At 42.2% G+C, this 25,246-nt stretch overlaps 1 protein-coding gene across 2 annotated transcripts; it reads right to left on the bottom strand.

Annotated features, from left to right (window-relative positions):
- Positions 1 to 1,208: 1,208 nt before the first annotated feature.
- LOC139388020 (transcription factor 7-like 1-B) lies at positions 1,209 to 25,161 on the bottom strand. Of its 2 annotated transcripts, none has more exons than XM_071134503.1 (12): positions 24,163 to 25,124; positions 23,946 to 24,024; positions 23,433 to 23,596; positions 13,508 to 13,591; positions 11,188 to 11,305; positions 4,508 to 4,601; positions 4,285 to 4,371; positions 3,375 to 3,491; positions 3,136 to 3,301; positions 2,894 to 3,001; positions 2,721 to 2,808; positions 1,209 to 2,610 (listed from the first exon to the last, which is right to left on the bottom strand). In XM_071134503.1, the coding sequence occupies exons 1-12, from the start codon at positions 24,346 to 24,348 to the stop codon at positions 2,036 to 2,038; spliced, it is 1,866 nt and encodes a 621-aa protein (XP_070990604.1). In that variant the 5' UTR covers positions 24,349 to 25,124; the 3' UTR covers positions 1,209 to 2,035. The 2 variants fall into 2 exon arrangements, with proteins under 2 accessions (XP_070990604.1, XP_070990603.1); XM_071134502.1 differs by having other exon boundaries at positions 1,212 to 2,610; positions 23,946 to 24,027; positions 24,163 to 25,161.
- Between the last annotated feature and the right edge of the window lie 85 nt (positions 25,162 to 25,246).

Consider the following 25,246-nt stretch of genomic DNA (forward strand, 5'->3'; position numbering starts at 1 on the left):
ACCTGGCCAAGATAAAGCATAGCAATTCGACACATACAACAACACAGAGTTACACATGGAATAAACAAAACATAGTCAATAATACAGTAGAAAGAAAACAATGTCTATATACAGTGAAGTTGAAGATACAGCCAAATATGAGTACCTCTGCTGTAGAGGAATGAGGAGCAACAGCCCATATATACTAAAAGATTAAACCCACATGTGTAGGTGGGCAGGTGAGGAAGACATACTGAGCTGTTGGAAGGACTAGGGGCATTTCCCGACACAGACAGGTAAGAATGGGACAGAGGAACACGAGTGCCTGTCACGCTATCCACAACCGGATATACTGTTGCATACTGTACGTACCACAGAAACACAACACACTGATAAACAACCACATAAAAACCTACCACATACCAGGGTTGGCGTAAATTCTATTTCAATTCAGAAAGTACATTATGATGGCAGGAAGCCTAGTGGTTAAGAGCATTGGGCCGTGACCGAAAGGTCGCTGATGAAAAATCTGTCTGTGCCCTTGAGCAAGGTAGTTATCCCTAATTGCTCCTGTAGGTCGATCTGGATAAGTGTCTGCTAAAATGCCAATGCTTGTCAATTAGGAACATTTGTTTTGATTTCGGAGTTGACAAATTTAAATGGAATCGACCCCAACTCTGCCACACATTATTGATTCATTACTGATAAAATTGTGCTGCTGAGCTATTGCTTTTCACTCTAAAGATTCATTTACGGTCAGCGGTGTTCCATCAGGAAGCCAATCAGACACCGAACTGAAACAGTTTAATAGAGCAAACATTATACAACAAAAACAGTTTACCCAGGGATGGTTCAGGGAAACCCAAACTGGTCCGTGCGCACACATACCCAAATTATGCTAAACCCTGCTTAGATTGTAAGACGATCATATATTATTAAATTAGTCCGGTAGTTTCTGCAACATATTGGGTGTTTCTGGAGCACACCCAGTTACTGCACTTTGTAGTTTGTTAATTGTAGCAATAAAAGGTTGAGTTAAGGAAACATGTTCTTGGACAAAGACCATATCTAAAACGTGTTACTTCTGCTGGTCAAACATTTTATTTGTTTGTTAAGAAACTACTAGCTTCAATGATGAGATCCATTGAAGTTGCCTTGAGTTCATGTCAAAGACCATCCTACCAAAGGCAAAGACCACACAGGAACAGAAACACACAGATACGGGCAAAGACACGTTTCAGAAATAAGTAGATGTTTATTATCAACAAAGACTCAGTCATACAGGAGGGGGGATTTATAAAAGAGTAGGTGTGGGGGGGGCAGATCTGCACTCATTACTACCAAAGACAGAAATTATTACTTTGATCTCATTTTTCTTTTCAAAAATGTGCCTTTACATTTTTGTATTTCATACAAGAAACAAATTGGACAAATTCATCAAAAAAAGGTCATATTCTACAATACCATTTGACTAAAAATATGCTTGGTTTCACAAAGACAAAGTTAAAAAGAGGTGGTCAAATATTGACCAATAATTGTTTTCTTTTCATACTAATATAAAACCAGATCTACTATCTAGAAAAGGTAAAAAAAAAAAAAAGAAGTTTATTTACAAACAACAGAGACAAAAAAACAAAAACAAACAAAAAAAAAAAGAGTAGGAAAAAGTTGATCCTAATTCGAAGGCAACAGGTTATTGGTTATTGCAGGCTTTTTCCCAGCCCAGCACATGACTCAGCTAACCAACTAATCATGATCTTCATTTAAACCACTATTCAAATTGGGTGTATTGCTGCTCTGGAACTAAAACCCTCAAGGAGTTGTTCACCCCTGACCAGAGTAGAGTACCCTCCTATCCACTGATACAGGGTCAGATAGTTTTTCATCCCACCCATGAATATGGATAGACTGTGCATAAAGGATCTGGGGGTAGTGTAATTCTTACGGTTTGGGAAAATCTGATCCTAGATCAGTGGTTAGGGTTAGTGTAATGCTTAAGGTTAGGACTGGGCATAGCAAAATTGTATCCTAGATCTGTGGTTAGCATCTTTGGGTTTCAATGATTATTTCTGGTGACGAGGGAGAGAGGCTGGGACTGGAGCATGACATGATGGGAGCTCATCGTCGATTGGTGGATGGAGGTGGTAGGGGCTAAGCCAGAGGTGAAGGGGATTGGTCCAGTAAGGAGCGGTGGAGTCTGGTTACTGGATGAGCTCATGTGGGGAGAAAAGGGGGGATGAGAGGAAGAGGATTGAGATGAAGTGGTCTTAGTGGTGAGGGGCAGGTGTGTGTGAGTGAACAAGTGTGGGTGTGTGTGAGACTGGATGTGGGTGTAAGTCTGACCGTGTGTCTCCCTGTGCGAGTGTGGGCGAGGGGGTTTGGTGGTGAGGGAGAGGGGCTGGACCTGCTCAGGATGTGTGTGCTCAGAGTGAGAGTGTGTGTGTTCAGTGTGTGTGGGTGCGGGAGCGGCAGGGGAGGCCAGAGCAGTGGTGGGCGTGGCTGGAGAGTCCAGGGAGGAGGCGGGACTAGCCTGGGACAGGTGTGTGTGTGTCAGGTGTGTGTGAGAAACACTGGGCCTCTCCTGAGTTCCATACGACACACATGACTTCTTGGGCTGTGGAGAGAAGTGCTCTGGAGAGACAAAATAAAACACTGATCAGTCTTTGCTGTTAGTTTCCAGTAATGTCAAAAAATATAGTTTGGTCACTTCTCATAATTCTCTGGTCTTGGAAGTCACTTACCCTCTGGAGCAGCAGACTGGGTGTGTGTTATTTGTCCATCTGGAGCAGTCTCTGGCCTGCCATCTCTCTTCCTCTTCTTTCTCTTCCCCTGCACACAAACAACCAATCACATCACACCCTCCATCTCAAAGCAACCAATCAAATCACTACTAAATGTTTACTATAGTACTTACGTAGTTGTCTCTAGCTGACCATCCAGGGTAGAGTTGGGAGTGTAGCTGTCTCTCTTTACGGGCCATATCGTAGTATTTTGACTGCTCCTCACGAGATAGAGAGTGCCACTGTAGAGACACACAAAGGGTTAACACATACTCCCTTCTGGAGCATAGGCCATCGACAACAGTTTTCAGTATGAACACAGCCATTGTATAATCCTCAATAGAAAGACAGTGTGCAAGCTCACACTGCCACTTACCCTGCGTCCCAGTATCTGGTTGATGGCAGCGCTCTCCTTCAGCGTGCACTCTGCCACCACCTTGGGTCTCTGCTCCTTCATGTACAGCATAAAGGCATTCAGAGGCTTTTTCACATGGGGCTTCTTCTCCTCCTCTTTCTCTCTGTCCCCCATGGATACGCCACACCTACACACCAGACAGAGACAGTCAGTGAGTCGGCAAGAGGTGTTAACATGTGTGTGATAGTTTGGATGCGTACCCGTGGCGGTTGCCGTCTCTTGGTTCCTGTTTGATCGCCGTGGAAACGATGGCAGGGTGAGGGACAGACGTCTGCAGGGACGGGACCATGTGGGGCGAGAAACGACTGGCCACCAAGCTGTCAATCACACACAGGTCCATAAAGCATAAATACCATTTGAAATGACATGATTGTATTTATTACAGCAGAAGTTCTCAAAGTGGGTCCGGGGCAAGAGCTCAAAATATAACGATCAATAAACATATTTTTTCATGAATATTACTAATAACCGATGAAACACATTTTGATCAAGGGATTTGCGTAATAAGTTGAGGGAGCAATATCATTTTCTTCATCTCCAGTAGATGTTAACAGCCCTGGCAGGGGCAACATGGACCAGGGAGGCTCACAGAGGGATATTGGTATCCATAGTACTCTACCAATTACTCATTATCCAAATCAATACTTCTTGTATTTAAGTATAAAAAAAAAAAAAGCGGCCACGTTTTCTCTCTGCGTTATGGCAAATTGTGTAGAATTCTAGGATATTAGCTTTAATGCAGCAACAACATAAATCTCTACCCCATGACAAATTGTGTAGAATTACAGAAAATTAGCTTGAACACTGCAACATTTTCTCACCGAAGCCAAAAGGCAGGCCTTTAAAAATTTTCTTTCCCAGGGCCCGACACTTGGTTCGTCCGGCCACGCACTGCCGAAGTCATAGTAAAAATGATTCTATTCTATTTTTATCTCACTCAAGTCGTTCTATATTATGAGGGGGTCACTGATGAATTTTCTATTTCAAAAGGGGTCCAGGCCACAAACAGTTTGTGAGCCCTTGCTTTACAGATATAAGTCCAGTCTCTATAGTATTAAGTCTCCAGAGCAGTAATACATGGATGTGTGTGAGTGATTAGGTGAGCTGTACCTGGACATAGAAGAGTTCATGGCGAGAGCCGCAGGGTAGGATGGTCTAAACCCCCCCGCTGGAATACCGTACATAGACTGGCCCGGCCTGGAGACAAAGAGAGAGAGGGGAAACAGCGTCACTTGTGTTGCAATATCATTCATTCGGCTAGAAATTGTTAGCAAAATAAACTAAACCCTCATTGTATCCATCACAAGATGGTAAATGTGAGTGTGTGACTCACAGCCAGCCCAAAGGATGGGTCATGTGTCCCATGCCTCCAGGAGAGAGAGGGTAGTAGGGGGAGAGCTCTGCTGGGTGGGGAGTGCGGGGAAGACCTGGAAGGTGGAGAAGGACAGTGGAGAGAGAGCAACACATACATATACACAGTTAAAGTCAGAAGTTTACATACATCTTAGCCAAATACATTTAAACTCAGTTTTCACAATTCCTGACATTGAATTTTAGTAAAAATGCCCTGTAGTAGGCTAGTTAGGATCACCACTTTATTTTAAGAATGTAAAATGTCAGAATAATAGTAGAGAGAACGATACATTTCAGCTTTTATTTATTTCATCACATTCCCAGTGGGTCAGAAGTTTACATACACTCAATTAGTATTTAGTATCATTGCCTTTAAATTGCTTAACCTGTTTTGGAGACTGGTTTTTGTTCGGAATTTCAGATGACTGACGTGCCCAAAGTAAACTGCCTGTTACTCAGGCCCAGAAGCTAGGATATGCATATACTTGGTAGCATTAGATAGAAAGACATTGTAACAGTTTTAGAAACTTCAGAGGGTTGAGTATAAGAGAACTGATATGGCATGCGAAAACCCGAGGAAAATCCACCCGGAAATGTAATTTGAGGTCAATACAAATAGATACAAATAGAAAGGACCCATATTACAGTTCCTATGGCTTCCACTAGATGTCAATTCTTTAGAAAGGGTTTCAGGCTTGTTTTTTTGAAAAATGAACAAGTAGTTGGAAAAACTACAAGGTGTCTCATTAGAAAAGTGGTCTTGTTAGAGCGTGAATGAGGTGCGCACTCTTCATTATTTATCTTCCCGATTCAACATACTATTCTCCATCTTAAACATTATCGTTATTTAGATAGAGTACCTGAGGATTAATTAGAAACAGCGTTTGACTTGTTTGGACGAACTTTACTGGTAACTTTTTGGATTAGTTTGTATGCACGTTGAATGAGTGGATTACTGAGATCATTGGCGCCAACTAAACAGCCTTTTTTATATAAAGGACTTTATCGAACAAAACGACCATTCATTGTGTAGCTGGGACCCTTGGGATTGCAAACAGAGGAAGCTCTTCAAAGGGTAAGTTATTTATTTAACCACTATTTGTGATTCTGTGACACCTGTGCTGGTTGAAAAAGTAGTTGTGTGGGGCGCTCTCCTCAGATAATCGCATGGTATGCTTTCGCCGTAAAGCCTAAAAAGAGTAAATCTGACAACACAGTTGGATTAACTTCTTATGGCTGGGGGGGCAGTATTGAGTAGCTTGGATGAATAAGTTGTCCAAAGTAAACGGCCTGCTCCTCAGTCTCAGTTGCAAATATATGTATATTATTATTGGATAGAAAACACTCTAAAGTTTCTAAAACTGTTTGAATGACGTCTGAGTATAACAGATCTCATACGGCAAACAAAATCCTGAGGAGAAATCAAAACAGGAAGTGAGAAATCTGAGCTTTGTATGTATTCAGAGTCCCCAATGAAATCCCCTTGAGATATGAATGATGTTGCACTGTCTAGGGGTTGCACTAGATGTCAACCATCAATTGAAATTATAATGAGACTTATGGTGTTGTGGGAGTGAATGATAGCAGAATCAGTCAGGTGTCTGGCAGTCAGCCATTTTCTGATCATGCTTATTCCTCATGGTAGTCACTTGCGTTCCATGGCTCATGAAGACAAGGAATAGTCCGGAACTTTATTGAAGCTATATGTTAAAAACATCCTAATGATTGATTCAGTACATAGTTAGAAATTTTTCTTTGACCTGTAATATAACCTTTTGAAGTTTTTGTCCGATGTAACGCTGACCAGAATGAGCGTTTGGATATGTATACCAAACGCGCTAACAAAACAAACATTTATTGTGGACCTGGGATTCCTGGAGTCCTTTCTGATGTAGATCACCAAAGGTAAGGGAATATTTATCATGTAATTTCTTGTTTGTTGACACCAACATGGCAGCTATTGTGACAAATGTTTCTAAGCGCCGTTTCAGATTGCATGGTTGGCTTATTCCGTAAAGTTTTTTTTAAATCAGACACAGCGGTTGCATTAATTAAGGAGAGGTATATCTATAATTCCATGTGTATAACTTGTATTATCATCTACATTTATGATGAGTATTTCTGTTGCAAAATCACTGGATGTTTTTGGAACTAGTGAATGTAACGCGCCAATGTAAACTCAGATTTTGATAAATATGAACTTTATCAAACAAAACACATGTATTTTGTAACATGAAGTCCTATGAGTGTCATCTGATGAAGATCAAAGGTTAGTGATTCATTTTATCTCTATTTGTGGTTTTTGAAACTCCTCTTTTTGGCTGGGGGAAAAACAATGGCTGTGTTTTTCTGTGGCTATGTGGTGACCTAACAATTGTTTGTGGTGCTTTTGTTGTAAAGCATATTTGAAATTGGATACTGTGGTGGGATTAACAACGAGAATAGCTTTAAAATGGTATGAGACATGTATGTTTGAGGAATGTTAACCTCTTGAAACTGTAGGGGCAGTATTTTTTTGGGATGAAAAACGTTCCCGTTTTAAACAAGATATTTTGTCACGAAAAGATGCTCGACTATGCATATAATTGACAGCTTTGGAAAGAAAACACTGACGTTTCCAAATCTGCAAAGATATTATCTGTGAGTGCCACAGAACTGATGCTACAGGCGAAACCAAGATGAAATTTCAAACAGGAAGTACCCCAGATTTTGGAGGCGCTGTGTTCCAATGTCTCCTTATATGGCTGTGAATGTGCAAGGAATGAGCCTACACTTTCTGTCGTTTCCCCAAGGTGTTTGCAGCATTGTGACGTATTTGTAGGCATATCATTGGAAAATTGACCATAAGAGTCTACATTTACCAGGTGTCCGTCCGCCTGGTGTCCTCCGTCGAAACTATTGCGTAATCTCCAGGTGCGTGCATGTTTCCATTTTGAAGAGAGGAGAAACTAAACTGCCACGAGTGACTTATCATCGAATAGATATGTGAAAAACACCTTGAGGATTGATTCTAAACAACGTTTGCCATGTTTCTGTCGATATTATGGAGTTAATTTGGAAAAAAGTTTGGCGTTGTAATGACTGAATTTTCATTTTTTTTCCTAAGCCAAACGTGATGAACAAAACGGAGCGATTTCTCCTACACAAATAATATTTTTGGAAAAACTGAACATTTGCTATCTAACAGAGTCTCCTCATTGAAAACATCCGAAGTTCTTCAAAGGTAAATGATTTTCTCTGAATGCTTTTCTTGTTTTTGTGAAAATGTTGCCTGCTGAATGCTAGGCTTAATGCTATGCTAGCTATCAATACTCTTACACAAATGTAGCTATGGTTGAAAAGCATATTTTGAAAATCTGAGATGACAGTGTTGTTAACAAAAGGCTAAGCTTGTGAGTGAATATATTTCTTTCATTTAATTTGCGATTTTCATGAATAGTTAACGTTGCGTTATGGTAATGAGCTTGAGGCTATGATTACGCTCCAGGATACGGGATTGCTCGACGCAAGAAGTTCACTTCTTGGTGACAGGGGGCAGTATTTTCACATCCGGATGAAATGCATGCCCAAATTCAACTGCCTGCTACTCATCCCCAGAAGATAAGACATGCATATTATTAGTATATTTGGATAGAAAACACTGACGTTTCTAAAACTGTTTGAATCATGTCTGAGTATAACAGAACTTATTTGGCAGACCATTCAGATTTTTTTTTTTTGACGTCACTCTTTTCAATGGGTTTTCTTTGGGAATCCAAATTTCTAAGATACCTTCTTGTAGTTCCTATCACTTCCACTGGATGTCAACAGTCTTTAGATATTGGTTGAGGTTTTTCCTTTGTGTAATGAAGTACGGCCATCTTGAACGAGGGTCACTTGAAGATAGAGGCACGTGACCAGAAAGCATGCTAGTTTGTTTTACTCCTGTATTGAACACAGATCATCCAGTCTTCAATTTTATTGATTATTTATGTTAAAAAAAACACCTAAAGTTGTATTACAAAAGTAGTTTGAAATGTTTTGGCAAAGTTTACAGGTAACTTTTGAGATATTCTGTAGTCACGTTGCTCAAGTTGGAACCGGTGTTTCTCTGGATAAAAAGCAAAAGGATCAAACAAAAGGACCATTTGTGATGTTTATGGGACATATTGGAGTGCCAACAAAAGAAGCTCGTCAAAGGTAAGGCATGAACTATATTTTTATTTCTGCGTTTTGTCGCATCTGCAGGGTTGAAATATGCTTCTCTGTTTACTATGGTGCTATCCTCAGATAATAGCATTGTTTGCTTTCGCAGAAAAGCCTTTTTGAAATCTGACATGTTGGCTGGATTCACAACAAGTGTAGCTTTAATTTGCTATCTTGCATGTGTGATTTCATGAAAGTTTGATTTTTTTGGTAATTTATTTGAATTTGGCCCTCTGCATTTTCACTGGCTTTTGGCCATATCCCAGAGAGGTTAACCTGTTGAGTGTAGGGGCAGTATTTTGATGTTTGGATGAAAAACGTACCCAAATTAAACTGCCTATTTCTCAGGCCCAGAATATGCATATAATTGCCAGATTAGGATAGAAAACTAAGTTTCCAAAACTGTCAAAATATTGTCTGTGAGTATAACAGCACTGATATTGCAGGCGAAAACCTGAGGAAAATCCAACCCAGAAGTGGCCTCTATTTTGAAAGCTCCATGTTCCATAGCCTGCCTTCACACCATTTAAAGGGATACCAGATTCCTTTTCCTATGGCTTCCCAATGGCGTGAACAGTCTTTAGACAGTTTCAGGCTTTTATTTTGAAAAATGAGCAAGAAAGATCACATCGCGTCACTGTATGGCTGGGTGCCAGCAGCGTTTTGTATGCGCAACAGCTTGGAGCAGCCATTTCTCTCTCTCTCCCCTATTGAAGAAGCTAGTCCCGGTTGATATGTTATAAAAACAACCTGAGGATTGATTAGAAAAAAACGTTTGACATGTTTCTACGAACATTACGGACACTATTTGGAATTTGTCTGCGATGTCGTGATCGCTCGAGCCTGTGGATTTCTGAACATAACGCGCCAACCAAATGGAGGTATTTTAGATATAAAAATAATCTTTATGGAACAAAAGGAACATTTGTGTAACGGAGTCTCGTGAGTGCAAACATCCGAAGATCAAAAGTAAGCGATTTAATTTATTGCTTTTCGTGACCAATCTACTTGGCTGCTAGCTGTTTGTAATATTTTGCCTACTGAGAGAGATGTCCTTACATAGACGCTTGGTATGCTTTCTCCAAAAAGCTTTATTGAAATCTGACACGCCAGGTGGAATAACAACCAACTAAGCTGTGTTTTGCTATATTGCACTTGTGATTTCATGAAAATTAAATATTTTTAGTCATTTAATTTGAATTTGGCGCTCTGCAATTCAGAGGTGGTTGACGAAAATGATCCCGCTAACGGGATGGGAGCATCAAGAAGTTAAGTCATTTTGCCACAACTTTGAAAGTTTGCTTGGGGTCATTGTCCATTTGGAAGATGTCTTGAAATGTTGCTTCAATATAGCCACCTCATTTTCCTACCTCATGATGCCATCTATTTTCTAAAGTGCACAAGTCCCTCCTGCAGCAAAGCACCCCCACAACATGATGCTTCCACCCCCGTGCTTCATGGTTGGGATGGTGTTCTTCAAATGGCAAGCACCTCCCTTTTTCCTCCAAACATAACAATGGTCATTATGGCCAAACAGTTCTATTTTTGTTTCATCAGACCAGAGGACATTTCTTCAAAAAGTACCATCTCTGTCCCCATGTGCAGTTGCAAACCATAGTCTGGCTTTTTTATGGCAGTTTTGGAGCAGTGGCTTCTTCCTTGCTGAGCGGTATGTCGATATAGGACTCATTTTACTGAGGATATAGATACTTTTGTACCGGTTTCCTCCAGCATCTTCACAAAGTCCTTTGCTGTTGTTCTGGGATTGATTTGCACTTCTCGCACCAAAGTACGTTCATCTCCAGGAGACAGAACGCGTCCCCTTCCTGAGCGGTATGACAGCTGCGTGGTCCCATGGTGTTTATACTTGCTTACTATTGTTTGTACAGATGAACATGGTACCTTCAGGCATTTGGAAATTGCTCCCAAGAATGAACCAGACTTGGAGGTCTACAACTTTTTTCTGAGAACTGATTTTTTGATTTTCCCATGATGTCAAGCCAAGAGGCACTGAGTTTGAAGGTAGGCCTTGAAATACATCCACAGGTACACCAACATTTGACTCAAATTATGTCAATTAGCCCACCAGAAGCTTCTAAAGCCATGACATCATTTTCTGGAATTTTCCAAGCTGTTTAAAGGCACAGTCAACTTAGTGTATGTAAACTTCGGACACACTGGGATTGTGATACATTGAATTATAAGTGAAATAATCTGTTGGTAAACAATTGTTGGAAAAATTACTTGTGTCATGCACAAAGTAGATGTCCTAACCAACTTGCCCAAACTATAGATTGTTAACAAGAAATTTGTGGAGTGGTTGAAAAACGAGTTAATGAATCTAACCTAAGTGTATGTAAACTTCCGACTTCAACTGTATGTGTTATATATATATATATATATATATATATATATAAAAATAAACACATCCATTGTTACAGAGAGACTAGCGAGAGGGATGAGGAGGTTCCATACCTGTGTCAGGTGAGAGGTGAGGAGGGGGTGTCCGCGGGGGGAAGGGGTCTGGACTGTAGGACAGGAGGGGAGAGAAGGGGGGCAGGTGACCGTGCTGCACCACTGGTACCTTATTGGACTAGAGAGGAGAGAGCAAGAGGGATGAGAGCAAGAGATTAGGAACAGAGGAAAGTTCATACGGTGTCTGGTCACAAGGAGTAACAGTTTCTCCCCTAGGTGGAATTTTCACTACATTGAGCATGCATATCGGGATATTATTTTTGACAATATATCGCATAGTTTTGACAATATTGCAATATTATTTGCCTTATTTGCTTGTTCTTTATCTTTTTAAATAGGGATCCACATTTTTTTTTCAGCACTTATTTACATGACTGACAAACTTGTTTTCTAATGACTCTCGTCCCTCTGCAGCAGACATGAGCAGCAATATGTTTGGAACATCGAATCAAAATAAATCAGTATCGTGAGAATCGCAATACATTTTGTATTGGCACCTAAGTACCGTGATAATATCGTAGCGTCCGGTCCCTGGCAATTCCCAGCCCTACTGTACAATGCCTTAAAATCTACACATGAGCCTAAGGGCTAGGGTTGTTTCTGGGTAGGGCCTCTCTGTCTGACTATCAATGACAGGGGATCAGTCCTCCATGGCAGAGCAGGTCTATCCTCAGATACACAACACACACTGGCTAATACTCACTGGAATATAATCCCGCTCATCTCATACACACTCACTCTGCCGGTCTTAGACACACACACCCCGAGGTGTGAAAGTCCTGTGTCTCCAGGCAGATTAACACTATTCAGCATGAACATTCCAGTGTCTGTCTGCAGCGAGTTTGAGGGAGGTCAGGAGTCAGGTCACCTGAGTGCTTTGTGTGTGTGTTGGGGGGGGGGGGGGGAGCAATCTAAATGGCTTATACTAGCAGAGCAGGGTTACATACCCAGGTAAGTTTTGTAAAAGTTGGCCTTTTAGATGTCAGTCAGGGTGTTTTAATTTTATTTATTTAAACTTAACTAGGCAAGTCCATTAAGAACACATTTTTATTTACAATGAGGGCCTACCCTGGTCAAACCCTCCCCTAACGACACCGGGCCAATTGTGCTCCGACCATTGTCACTGCATGGTGGCTAGATTGTGAAGCGAGCACACACAACGGCTGGGAAATATGGCCAAAATATAACATTTTTTTGGTGTGATGGTATTTGGACGGTATTTTATGTTTTTGAACAATAATCGCTCCACATTTGCTTTATGGGTAAGTAGTGCATGACGATAACATGGAAACAAATACATTATTCTAAGTGATTTCAATGGCTCTCTACTGAATGTTTTATACCTTTAAAATTCCAGCATTTTCATTCATTTCCTACACTCTTTTGAGACCATTTCCACACTGCCACATAGGGCTAGTAGGGCACAATATGGGCAAAAATCTAGGCCTTATTTTTTTTTACTAAATATTGCAATTGCAATTTGACTTGCAATTTAGATCAAAACACTCGGGGGAAAGTTAGAATATAATAGTGGGCACTTCGAATACAGTGTTTGACATGACAAATAAAAAAAGACGGAGTAGTTGTGACAGGGTAGGAACCAAAGTGTTGGTCAGTGTTTCCTAGGGGACCCTATAACCTTTGGTTAGATTAAAATGTTCTCTTAGCTACATCATGTAGCTAACATTCACGCTTTGCCTATTCCCCTTTGATTTTGAAGAAACGTGCTGATTTAGGCTTACACCATCACTAGTACAAGGCTGTATTAGCTAGCTACGTTTGCTCTGACTCAGTCGATTTATTAGCTAGCTAGTTAGCCAGACATCTAACTAATGTCAAAAACATTAGTGTTAGCGTTAGTGTCAAAAACAATACATTTTTGAAACATGCTAAGACAAACTAGCTGTTTGCAGACAGTAAGATACACAAACAAAGTGTAATTATAGAACGCTTGTAGATTTATATTTAGTAAAGTGGAAATCAGCATCGTGGTCATCAACATCTTGTTGCATGTGCTGCATTGACCATGCAAACTGAACGCAACAACTGCACGCTCCTTGAGTGACAGGGGTGGGAGCTTGGTCTGTGTGGAAAGTGGCATGGAGAGAGAGAAAGGAGGAGGAGAGAGACGTCTCAAGTTGCGGGGGAAACTATATTAAATGGACGCTACACACGGCACAGTAGCGTATCACATTTAGCAAACCAAACATTGAAAAATTTTTATATAAAGGTGAAGTAAAAACCCAAACTGGTCCGTGCATCAATACCGGTATATAGTAAAATACAGTATACCGCCCAGCCCTAAGACACACAAACCCACCATGTGAGCGGGGGAGGTGGAGCGAGGGTCTTTTAAAGCAGAGGTTCCAGGAACATCCAGCATGGGCCACTTCATCTGTAGATACTGGAGAGAAAGACAAAGGAATGGGGAGAGAGAATTCAAAGATTTAAAGACTGCGTGCAAACAATTAAGCACCACACAAAAAAATGTAACTTTGTGGACAAAAAAACATATCATGAAATGGGTGCAGCTGGTAGGATGTGTGTGCGTTAGTGTGAGAGGTGAGAATGAGAAGTGAATTCCGATGACTCTCCACATGAGTCCTGGTCGGATTACTTTCTGCAGACATCTGGTGAGTGTATCAGTCAGACTCCAGCTGTACGTCTCTCTGCATGAAGGGTTATGTGTGGGAGCGCATTAGTTTAGAAAAGCAGCGGGCACACACACATGCTTTTAACATAGGGCACAACCTCTCAGCGGTCAGTCACCACTCCAAGGTGGTGAGACAGGAAGGAAGAAGGGATAAGATATAGGGCTAAAAATGGACATGGCAATATAGAGGAGTAGAAAAGTGGAGTGTCGGGGAATGTGTGTCAGGGTTGTGGTATAATGTTCACAGCAGACCAACATGCTACACCGAGTCGCTGACTTTCAGTTGAGGAAAAAAAACAAGAGCACAATCACGTCATGGATAAGGGTCCCATTGTGTGGCAGGTCAAATAAAACTCAAATAATGAGGACCACAAGAACATAATAAGTGTTTGCCTGTGCAGGGAGTGTGTTCACTGCACAAGGAGAAAGTGTAGGCCCTGTGTGTGTGTGTGTGTGAGGGAGAGTGGGGCTGAGCATACACACACCGGCCTCCAGTACACACACACACATATACCCCCATTCCAAGGCCCCAGGAAGTTCTGGCTGTGAGTTCTAAATGAAACCAGCTGTTAGAAATACCATACTGATGAAGCCTACACAACTCTCCCTCTTTATCCCTAAACAATCAGTAGTTTGCTGTACAATCATGATGCTGCTGCATGGCTGGAGGCTAAACTTACTGCTTCTTACAAAACACCAAGATAAAAACCACACACACCAACACCCCCTTCCCTCCACTTAGGTTTGTGAATGCTATTCACCATAAATGAAAAAGATGCGTAAAACAGCACACAGCTTGACATACAGGAGTGTCCGCCGGCCAGGCGACTAGCCATCTTTTAAATTAGCATGCCATTCTGTGCTTACACTAAACCAAAATATAAAACGCAACATGTAAAGTGTTGGTCCCAAGTTTCATGAGCTGAAATAAAAGATTGTTCATACACACAAAGAGCTTACTTCTCCCAAATGCTGTGCACAAATGTGTTTACATCCCTGTTAGTGAGTTTCTCCTTTGCCAAGATAATCCATCCACCTGAAAGGTGTGGCATATTAAGAAGCTGATTAACCACCATGATCATTACTCAGGTGCACCTTGTGCTGGGAAAAATAAAAGGCCACTAAAATGTGCAGTTGTGTCCCACAACCCAATGCCAAAGATGCCTCAAGTTGAGGGAGTGTGCAATGAGCATTCTGACTGCAGCAATGTCCACCAAAGCTGTTGCCAGAGAATTTAATGTTCATTTATCTACCATAAGCCGCCTCCATTGTTTTAGAGAATTTGGCAAAACAGAAACTATGGGATTACACAACAGAAGAATTTCTGCACAAACTGTCAGAAACCATCTCAGTGAAACTCATCTGCGTGCTCGTCATCCTCACCAGGGTCTTGACCTGACTGCAGTTCCGCGTCATGTCCGACCTCATTGGGAAAATGCTCACTTCGACGGCCACTGGCATGCGGGAGATGTGTGAATCCCGGTTTCAACTATACCGGGCAGATGGCATGCAGCATGTACAGCACCGTGGGGAGAGCAGTTGCTGATGTCAACGTTGTGAACAGAGTGCCACATGGTGGTGCTGAGGTTATGGGAAGGCATAAGCTACAGAAAACAAACAACTTGCATTTTATCTATAACAATTGGAATGCTCAGAGATACCGTGATGATATCCTGAGGCCCATTGTCGTGTCATTCATCCACAGCCACCACCTCATGTTTCAGCATGAAATGCACGGCCTCACGTCACAAGGATCCGCACACAATTCCTGGAAGCTGAAAATGTCCCAGTTCTTCCATGGCCATACTCATGGTAGCCGGCTAGTGACAGTGACCAAAGTTCAGGGCAGGTTACCAGCAAGTGGTGACTAGACTATTTAACAGTCTACTTGACAGTTCTTCAGTCTCTTTCCCAGCTTTGATGCACCTGTACTGACCTGGCCTTCTGGATGGTTGCGGGGTGAACAGGCCGTGGCACGGTTGGCTGATGTCCTTGATGATTTTCTTGGGCTTCCTCTGACACCGGATGTTATTTATGTCCTGGAGGGCAGGCAGTGTGCCCCCAGTGATGCGTTGGGCAGATCGCACCACCTTCTGGAGAGCTCTGACACAGCCCGACAGGATGTGAAGGTAGTGAGGGTCTTTTGCCTCCTTGGGTTGAAGAGGACCTGTTGCGCCTTCTTCACCACACTATCTGTGTGGGTGGACCATTTCAGATTGTAGCTTTTCAACCTGAAGTTTTTCCTGTCAATGTGGATGGGGGCAGTTTCCCTCTGCTGTCTCCTGAAGTCTTCAATCAGCTCCTTCCTTTTGTTGATGTTGAAGCATTCAGACCCTTTCCCCAGTTCTTTGATGAAGCACCTTTGGCAGCTATTACAGCCTCCAGTCTTCTTGGGTATGACTAGGGTTGCACATTTTGGGGATATTCAGAGGTGGAAACATTCCATGGAAATATATGGGAATTAATATTAATACCATTTAAATGTAGATGTTATTTTTGCATTGGATATATTTACCATATCATATGGAGACAGAAACAAACCTTTTACCTTATCATAAGTAGACAATTGCAAATGATTAAATCCTTCCAAAATAAAATAAAAATTTAGTTACGAATTGAACTTTAATTAAATTAGTTGACTCTTCACATGGGATGATTTCACTGAAAAACAAAAGGGAATATCGAATGACGCCCAATGACCTATCACATCCCCAAAAATGTTTTTCAACATACATCTGTAAAATGATAGTCTAGAAACTAAAGCTTTGGTTGTCTTCCTCTCAGGCTTCCATGTCTTCTCCCTGGACCTTCTCAATGTCCACCTCTTGACCATCAGACTGAGGCCGCCTCTTCACTGTCACTTTCCAACCTTGTTGAGGGTGGCTCGTTGTCAGGCTCAAAAAGTCTCAAATATGCCAGGATGGCCACCAATTTTTCAACCCTTGTATTGGTCAGCCTGTTACGTGCTTTGGTGTGTCTGTTCCCAAATAAGGACCAGTTGCGCTCTGAGGCGGCTGATGTTGGAGGCAACAGGGGAAAGAGCCTCAGATCTGCAAAGTCCCTTCCACCAGGTGGCTGATGAGATATGTTGGCACGACTGCCATATTGCATCTCCATCCCAAAGCCCTTGCTTGGAAGTGTACTTCGTCAGACCGCCAAGAACCTTGCTCTCATCCAGGCCAGGATGCTCTTGCCAGCATACTTGGGGTCCAACAAGGACTCTGCAGTGTGTAGGTGCTTCAGGCAGAAGTCTTCACACATTTTGATGCATTTCAGAACTGCAGTTTCCTCTGCTTGGAGCAACAGTGAAGTGGGCAGGGCAGTATGAATTTCTTCCCTTACATCTGCAAGCAGAGTGAACATCAGACAGGATGGCATTGTCTCCCTCAATCCGTGCAAAGGCTACTGCAATAAGTTTCAGGCTGCTTACCACTCAACCAAAATACATCATCCAGAAGGATCCTCTTGATGGGGCTTTCCATATCGGCAGACAGTTATATGGCTATTTTTTGGAGACTCCTTCCCACCCCAGGAGACTGTCAAACATGACAACACCACCCCAATAGGTGTTGCTGGGCAGCTTCAATGTGGTGCTCTTATTCTTCTCACGTTGCTTGGTGAGGTAGATTGCTGCTATGACCTGATGACCCCAAGTACCTAACCATTTCCTTGGCTCTCTTGTAGAGTGCATCCATTGTTTTCAGTGCCATGATGTCCCTGAGGAGCAGATTCAATGCATGTGCAGCACAGACAATGGGTGTGATGTGAGGATAGGACTCCTCCACTTTAGACCAAGAAGCTTACACATTTGCAGCATTGTCTGTCACCAGTGCAAATACCCTCTGAGGTTCAAGGTCATTGATAACTGCCTTCAGCTCATCTGCAATGTAGAGACCGGTGTGCCTGTGCTCTTGTAGAATGCTGGTTGAGGGATGGAGATGTAGTTCATTATTCCTTGCCAACGAACATTTGACCACCCATCAGAGATGACTGCAACAAAGTCTGCTTTCTCTATGATTTGCTTGACCTTCACTTGAACTATGTTGAACTCTGCATCCAGCAAATGAGTAGATAAAGCATGTCTGGTTGGAGGGGTGTTTGCTGGACGAAGAACATTACGAAATCTCTTTCAATACACATTGCCTGTGAGCAGAGGTGAACCAGTTGCATACACAGCTTATGCAAGACATTCATCAGCATTTCTCTGACTGCGTTCCTCCATTGAGTCAAAAAACCTTCTGATTCCAGGAGGACCATGAGCTGTTGCTATCGATAAGGTGTCTAATTCATAATTTTCACCTCGAATAGAAGTAGAGGGACTTTTGTCAGAGGTTGCTTGTTGTGAGCGCTGAGGGAACTTTATGCACTTGGCCAGATGATTCTGCATCTTTGTTGCATTCTTCACATATGATTTGGCACAGTATTTGCAAATGTACACAGCTTTTCCTTCTACATTAGCTGCAGTGAAATGTTTCTACACATCAGATAGTGCTCGCAGCATTTTCATGTAAAGATTAGAACAAAATGAGTAAAAATAAATAAATACAATTCCATGTACAGATAAATAGTTAGGCAGTTAGATTAAACAACTCCTTTAAAATGAAACGTGTATGGAAACAGGTGAATCAACACTCATAGCAGGCTCAAGCAAGATAAACCCCACATGGTGGCAAAAACTAACTAGCAGAAACTGAAGTAAAAAATGATTTAAACACTTTGCTGTAGGCTACTCTTTACTAGTTAACTTGTTGAATCTAGGGGTCATTTTTTTATTTTTGGAAAAATAAACGGGCTATTTTTCAGGACCAGAAAATAGAATATGCATATAATTGACAGCTTAGGATAGAAAACACTAAAGTTTCCAAAACTGTAAAGATATTGTCTGTGAGTATAACAGAACTGATATTTCAGGCAAAAGAATGAGAAAAATCCAATCAGGGACGCAGCGGTTTCTAAATAAGAGTCGCTTCCTATGCTTCCCTATTGAGCAGTGAATGGGATATCAACGAGATTCCCTTTTCTATGGCTTCCTTAATGTGTCTAGTATCACAAGACATAGTTTCAGGCTTTTATTTTGAAAAATTAGCCTGAGCGACAGCATTGCGTCAGTGTCTACCTGATGGCTCTTTCTCGCGCAAAAGACAGAGGTAGCCATTTTTCCACCCGGTCTTGCTGAAAAAAGCTTTGTCCCGGTTGATATATTATCAAATAGATATTTGAAAAACACCTTGAGGATTGATTATAAACAACGTTTGCCATGTTTCTGTCGATATTATGGAGCTAATTTAGTCGTTTTCTCAGCCAAACATGAAGAACTAGCGGAGCTATTTTCGGCTACAAAAATATTTTTTCTGGAAAAAAGGAACATTTGCTATCTAACTGGGAGTCTCGTGAGAAAAAACATCCGAAGCTCATCAAAGGTAAACGATTTAATTTGATTGCTTTTCTGATTTTCGTGACCAGATTGCCTGCTGCTAGCTAGGCATAATGCTATGCTATCGATAAACTTACACAAATGCTCGTCTTGCTTTGGCTGTAAAGCATATTTTCAAAATCTGAGATGACATGGTGATTAACAAAAGGCTAAGCTGTGTTTGAATATATTTCACATGTGATTTCAGGAATATTAATATTTTCTAGTAAGATTTTTTTTGTCCGTTGCGTTATGCTACTTAGTGTCAGTTGATGACAATTCTCCCGGATCCGGGATGGGTAGTTACATTAACAAAGAATCATGTAATATAAACTATGTTCACCCTACCCAGTATTGTAAACAAAACTTACCAGAAAGCATGTAGTTCTTGGCTCAGACAGTCTAGTAGTGTGGGCTCAATAGCATCTCATTAGTGTGCAAGATCTTGAGAATCAGCTATACATTTGATGGAAGAGTGCACAGCACATGTGACGGAAGAATGCACTGCGCATGCAGAGGGTTGCAAATCCCTTGCACAGCTATATTCAAGTCTCTCCAGAGATTTTTGAACGGGTCCAAGTCCGGGCTCTGGATGGGCCACACAAGGACATTTGGGGCAACAGGTAGCCTAGTGGTTAGAGCGTTGGGCAAGTAACCGAAAGGTTGCTAGCTCAAATCACCGAGCTGACAAGGTAAGAAAATCTGTCATTCTGCCCCTGAACAAGGCAGTTAACCCACTGTTCCTAGGCTGTCATTGTAAATACAAATGTGTTCTTAACTGACTTGCCTGGTTAATTGAAGGTTAAATATATTCAATTTAAAAAAAATCTAAAATTGGGATTGTTCAACCAAAATATGCCACAAGACCTTGTGTATCTTGTGTGTATCCCACAAAAAAAAGGTTCACTGTTATAAGCTATTACAACCTCAAGTCTTCTTGGGTATGACGCTACAAGCTTGGCACACCTATATTTGGGGAGTTTCTCCCAATCTTCTCTTCAGATCCTCTCAAGCTCTGTCAGGTTGGATGGGGAGCAAAGCTGCACAGCTATTTTCAATGACATTAAAAGACTTGTCCCGAAGCCACTCCTGCATTCTCTTGGCTGTGTGCTTAGGGTTGTTGTCTCGTCGGAAGGTGAACCTTTGTCCCAGACTGAGGCCCTGAGCAGGTTTTCATCAAGGATCTCTGTACTTTGCGCCGTTCATCTTTCCTTCGATCCTGACTAGACTCCCAGTACCTGCCACAGAAAAATATCCCCACAGCATGATGCTACCACCACGCATCACAATAGGGATGGTATTGGCCAGGTGAAGAGCGGTGGCTGGTTTCCTCCAGACATGAAGCTTGGCATTCAGGCCAAACAGTCCAATCTTGGTTTCATCAGACCAGAGAATCTTGTTTCTCATAGATAGAGTCCTTTACGTGCCTTTTGGCAAACTCCTAGCAGGATATCATGTGCCTTTTACTCAAGAGTGGCTTCCATCTGGCCACTCTGCCTGATTAGTGGAGTGCTGCAGAAATATGTGTCCCTCTGGAAGGTTCTTCCATCTCCACAGAGGAACTCTGGAGCTCTGTCAGAGTGATCTTCGGGTTCTTGGTCACCTCCCTGACCAAGGCCCTTCTCCCCCGATTGCTCAATTTGCCCAGGCAGCCAGCTCTAGGAAGTGGTGGTTGAAAACTTATTCAATTTAAGAATGATGGAGGCCACTGTGTTCTTGGGGACCTTCAATGCTACGGACATTTTTTGGTACCCTTCCCCACATCTTTGCCTGGATGCAATCCCATCTCGGAGCTCTACGGACAATTCCTTTGACCTCATGGCTTGGATTTTACCCTGACTTGCACTGTAAAACATGGGACCTTTTATAGACAGTTCTGTGCCTTTCAAGGATGAAACAGGATGCACCTGAGCTCAATTGAGTCTCATAGCAAAGGGTCTGAAGACAAAGTAAATACAGTATTATTTTATACATTTGCAAACATTTCTTAAAACCTGCTTTCGCTTTGTTATTATGGGGTATTGTTTGTAGATTGATAAGGGGGGAAATTATTTTATCAATTTTAGAATAAGGCGGTAACGTAACAAAATGTGGGAACGGTGAAAGTGTCTGAATACGTTCCGAAGGCACTGTATTGTAAATAAGATATTTCCACATTTAATTTAATAGATTTGCAAACATTTCAGAAAATATATGCATTTCATTATGGAATATTGTGTGTAGATGGGCGAGATTTTATTTATTTAATTGAGCCGACAACAACAATTTTGAACAAGTCAAGGGGCATGAATACTTTGAAGACACAGTATAAAACAGGAAAATCTATATTTTTTTACTGCACTGGGTGGGCCTTTCATTGTAGGCTTTATTAAGAAGGATATCCAGGTGCCCTCCAAACCATGTGCTTATGATCATATATTTAGACTAATACAACTGTTGTAGATTTTGGTTCTTCAACAAATATTTGCCAGTCATAAATACATTTTTCAAATAACTTGCATATGTTCTAATACCTTCAAATATGATTTGGTTTTCTGAGACCTGTATTTGAATATCAAATTGTTGCCTTTTAGTTGAATGCAAAACAAACCATCTTTGACTACCTTGAGTATTTGATAAGTTGGCATTTTCAAATAAACTACTATAAACTATTTTCTGCCCAGGTCTGTGGAGAACACAAAAGTCAACTCCATGTCAGCCTTGCAGACTTTGTGCAACTGACCTCATTGTCCCATGTGAGTTTACTCTTCAGATGGTCGGTGTCTCTCGCTCAGTGTGTGTGTGTGTGTAAAGGTTGCAGTGTGTGTTTATGTAAAGTGTGAGGCCCTCTGGCTTGTGTTTACTCCACATTGTCTCACTGGACTTAAAATACCAGGAGAGAAGGCTGTCGACAGCACACACACCATTCACAAAGAGAGAGTGAGGTAGCGAGACGTGTTAGAACAGTGTCAGTAATCTCTCCCAGCATCCCCTCCACAAATTCACTAATGCTTAGGGGTGACTGACAACCAAGTGTGTGTGTGTTGAAAGCTCACCAAGTGAGTAAAATCAGCAACTTAAGGCTGAATCCATCCCCAACACTCCTGTCTAACTCCAACTCAAACGCGTGTGTTAAAAGAGGAAAGGGGCCAGAGCAACTCTCCCTGGGGTTACAGTATCCGTGGGGGGTCCACCTATATCAAGCCCGGATCACAGAACGTTACACACTTAACTTTCAGTCCTGGTCTAGAGTGCACCTGATTTCACCCTTACTGTTTTGAATACCCCTAGAGTTTTTGTTCCATATTTTGGTGAGGGTAGACGCTGGACAACACACATGGTGGTGTGCTACAATTCAGCTATTGTACAATTTACATTAGCATGTAGATCTTCACTCAGACAGAGAGGCGTGCATCTCTTACACACATGCCATCTAATGAGGAGGAGGGAGCATTAACCACGGTGCTGACTAAAGTCAACACAACCTCCACTGTGTGTGCATGTGGTAATGATCTCCTGTGGAGAGCAACATTAGGTCAATTGAGCTTCTCCACCTCCTCCTCCTCATGACAACAATAGCTCATTAATACCTGGGGAGGGGAATGTAGAGGCAGGCAGGGTATGCGAGTGGGGGGGTGGGGTTAAACGTACATGTTAAAAGAGCAGCTTCTGCCAGTTGTGACGTAGGGACTATTTTTCAATTCTGAGTTAAAAAGCTACGATTTTATGTCTTATTAGACACAAACAGAAAGGACTTAGGGGATAAACCCAAATAGGTCCTCGGCCCCAATATACAGAAAGCAAACAAAAAAACAATGTTAACTACAACTATAATAGGTACGCATGGATGGTGATGACAGAAATACTGTAGCATCTATACATGTCTCTCTCTCACACGTGCACACATTCCTGCATCAGCGTTTTAGCAGGATGGTGTTGAGGCCTGCCTGCTGCTGAAACGCTAGTGTGTTATCATAACACACCGTTAATCGCTACGAGACATATTATACTGCTCAGAGTCAGAGCACACACAGAACTCATCGTTCACCGTCCCTTATAACACACACCAGACATCACACACTAGATACACCGCCACACCACATAGAAAGCTATGTTAGTCTAGCAGCCTTACTTGCAAAAAAATATTAACTAAAGATTGAGTGTGTTTAATGCATGTTCGTGCATGTGTGACTGACTCACCGTCCTGGCGCCGGGTGAGAGGGCTCCGGGAGAGAGGTAGGGGTTGCCAAGGTTCCCCAGGTGACTCAGGTTAGCTAGGTTACCCAGGTCAGGGATCATCAGTAAGGGATAGCCAGCATATGGAGATGCCTTGAACAACCCACTGTCGTGTTGCTGTCTCAGAGCTGGAAAAGACACACACAGTTAACTTTAGCAATTGCTGGTCCACTCCCTCCTCTGAGCTGGGGGATAGACTGGGGTCAACAGTGCTCATTGAATTGAGAGAGAGGAGGGGGCGGAGGGATAGGAAGAGGGAGAAAGGAGGGTTTTGGTTGTTTCTTATAAGGGGTGTAAAATGACCTCATTTCAACAAAGCTTATTTAAATGAATGGGGAGATAAAGGGAGACTGGGAGGTGGAAAGAGATTGTAAAGATAATGCATAGGAAAACGAGAGAAAACGGGGGAGCATTCATAAAGGATCCGTGAGAGTTACAGTTATAGTTTTACTATTGAGTTTGTAAAGTTTTAGCTACCTTCTGCAAAGAACTCTCTCTGCCTGACATAGCTCTCCCAATCTGGTCTGTGCTGCTGTGGACGTCTGTGACTGCCTGCCTGCTGACAAACACATAAACATAGTTTGTCAAACAACACAGATTGGTAGCTAGAAGACAACGGCTAGTACTGTACTGCAGTGGTTTATAGAGTGATCTTCCGTCACATTAACATTAGCTAAGTAGACAAACTAGTTACCTCGGAGTCAGACGAACTGCTGTTGTTCTCCGTCTCGTTAACCAGCGAGGACTTGACGTCGTCCAGGTCCCGCTCAGAGGACACATTCTCGGCTGTTTTTTCCTCCTGTTCCCCCTCGTCTTTAAACGAAATTAACTCGTCGTTTGCCCCCAAATCATCGCCTCCTCCCCCGTCCAGCTGCGGCATCTTGGATTTCGAAACAGTGTGGTCTTGCTGTGGAAGTCCTGTTTCAGCTAGCTAACAGTTAACTTACTCCGTTCGGAAAATATCCAGTTCCAAAAACCCTATCTCAAAACACTTAGCTACCTAGCTAACACACGGTATTATTTATATTTCCACGCTTTTCAGTGGTAGTAACGATATAACCCATAAACAAGATACTATTTATTGCAAACCCCGCAAAAATAAGCATTCAACGACTGTTCATTTTTGTTAGCTACAGTAGCTAAGCTAACTACAGTAGCTATTTAGGTAGCAGATTTCTTGACTTGTCCCCCTCGTTCCTTGTTGCGTCTTCTGGGATAGAAAAACAAGTTACAAAACACACCGACGAAACCAAAAAGTTAAATCCATGAATATTTGCATACGGGTGTAAATATATATATATAGCTAGGTATCTCCTCCAACTGAAAGGGAAAACGACAACAATGAAAAGTTGTGCGTCGAAGTTCGCTGAAACACGCACGCACATAAAACTTTATCCTGTTCCCCCCAGAGTAAAATCCATCCGAAGCGAAGTCAGCTCACCAGCCCTACTTTCTTGCTTATTTCGTCGTCCATTATCGTTAAAACTGAGAAAAATGTAATTGTTGTGACTTCGAGAAGAAGTTACTCGCGGGCTGCCTGTGTTCTGTTTTTGTGTGTCTGTGTTGGCGTGGGAAAGAAGAAAAGTCGCTTGGTGTTTCTGAAGTGGAGTGGAAGGAAGAGAGCTAGGCCGCCGCCGGGAGACTGGGGGAGGGGGCGAAGACACAAGAGGGAGGGGGGAAGGGAGGAGGAGGGAAAGAGGGGGAGGAAGGTAGACAGGGGGAGGAGGGAAGGAGGAGAAAGGGAGGAGGGAAAACGTTTGGGCGGAGAAATGCCAGTC

Source organism: Oncorhynchus clarkii, chromosome 29 (genome assembly GCF_045791955.1).
Source record: "Oncorhynchus clarkii lewisi isolate Uvic-CL-2024 chromosome 29, UVic_Ocla_1.0, whole genome shotgun sequence".
Taxonomy (NCBI): domain Eukaryota; kingdom Metazoa; phylum Chordata; class Actinopteri; order Salmoniformes; family Salmonidae; genus Oncorhynchus; species Oncorhynchus clarkii.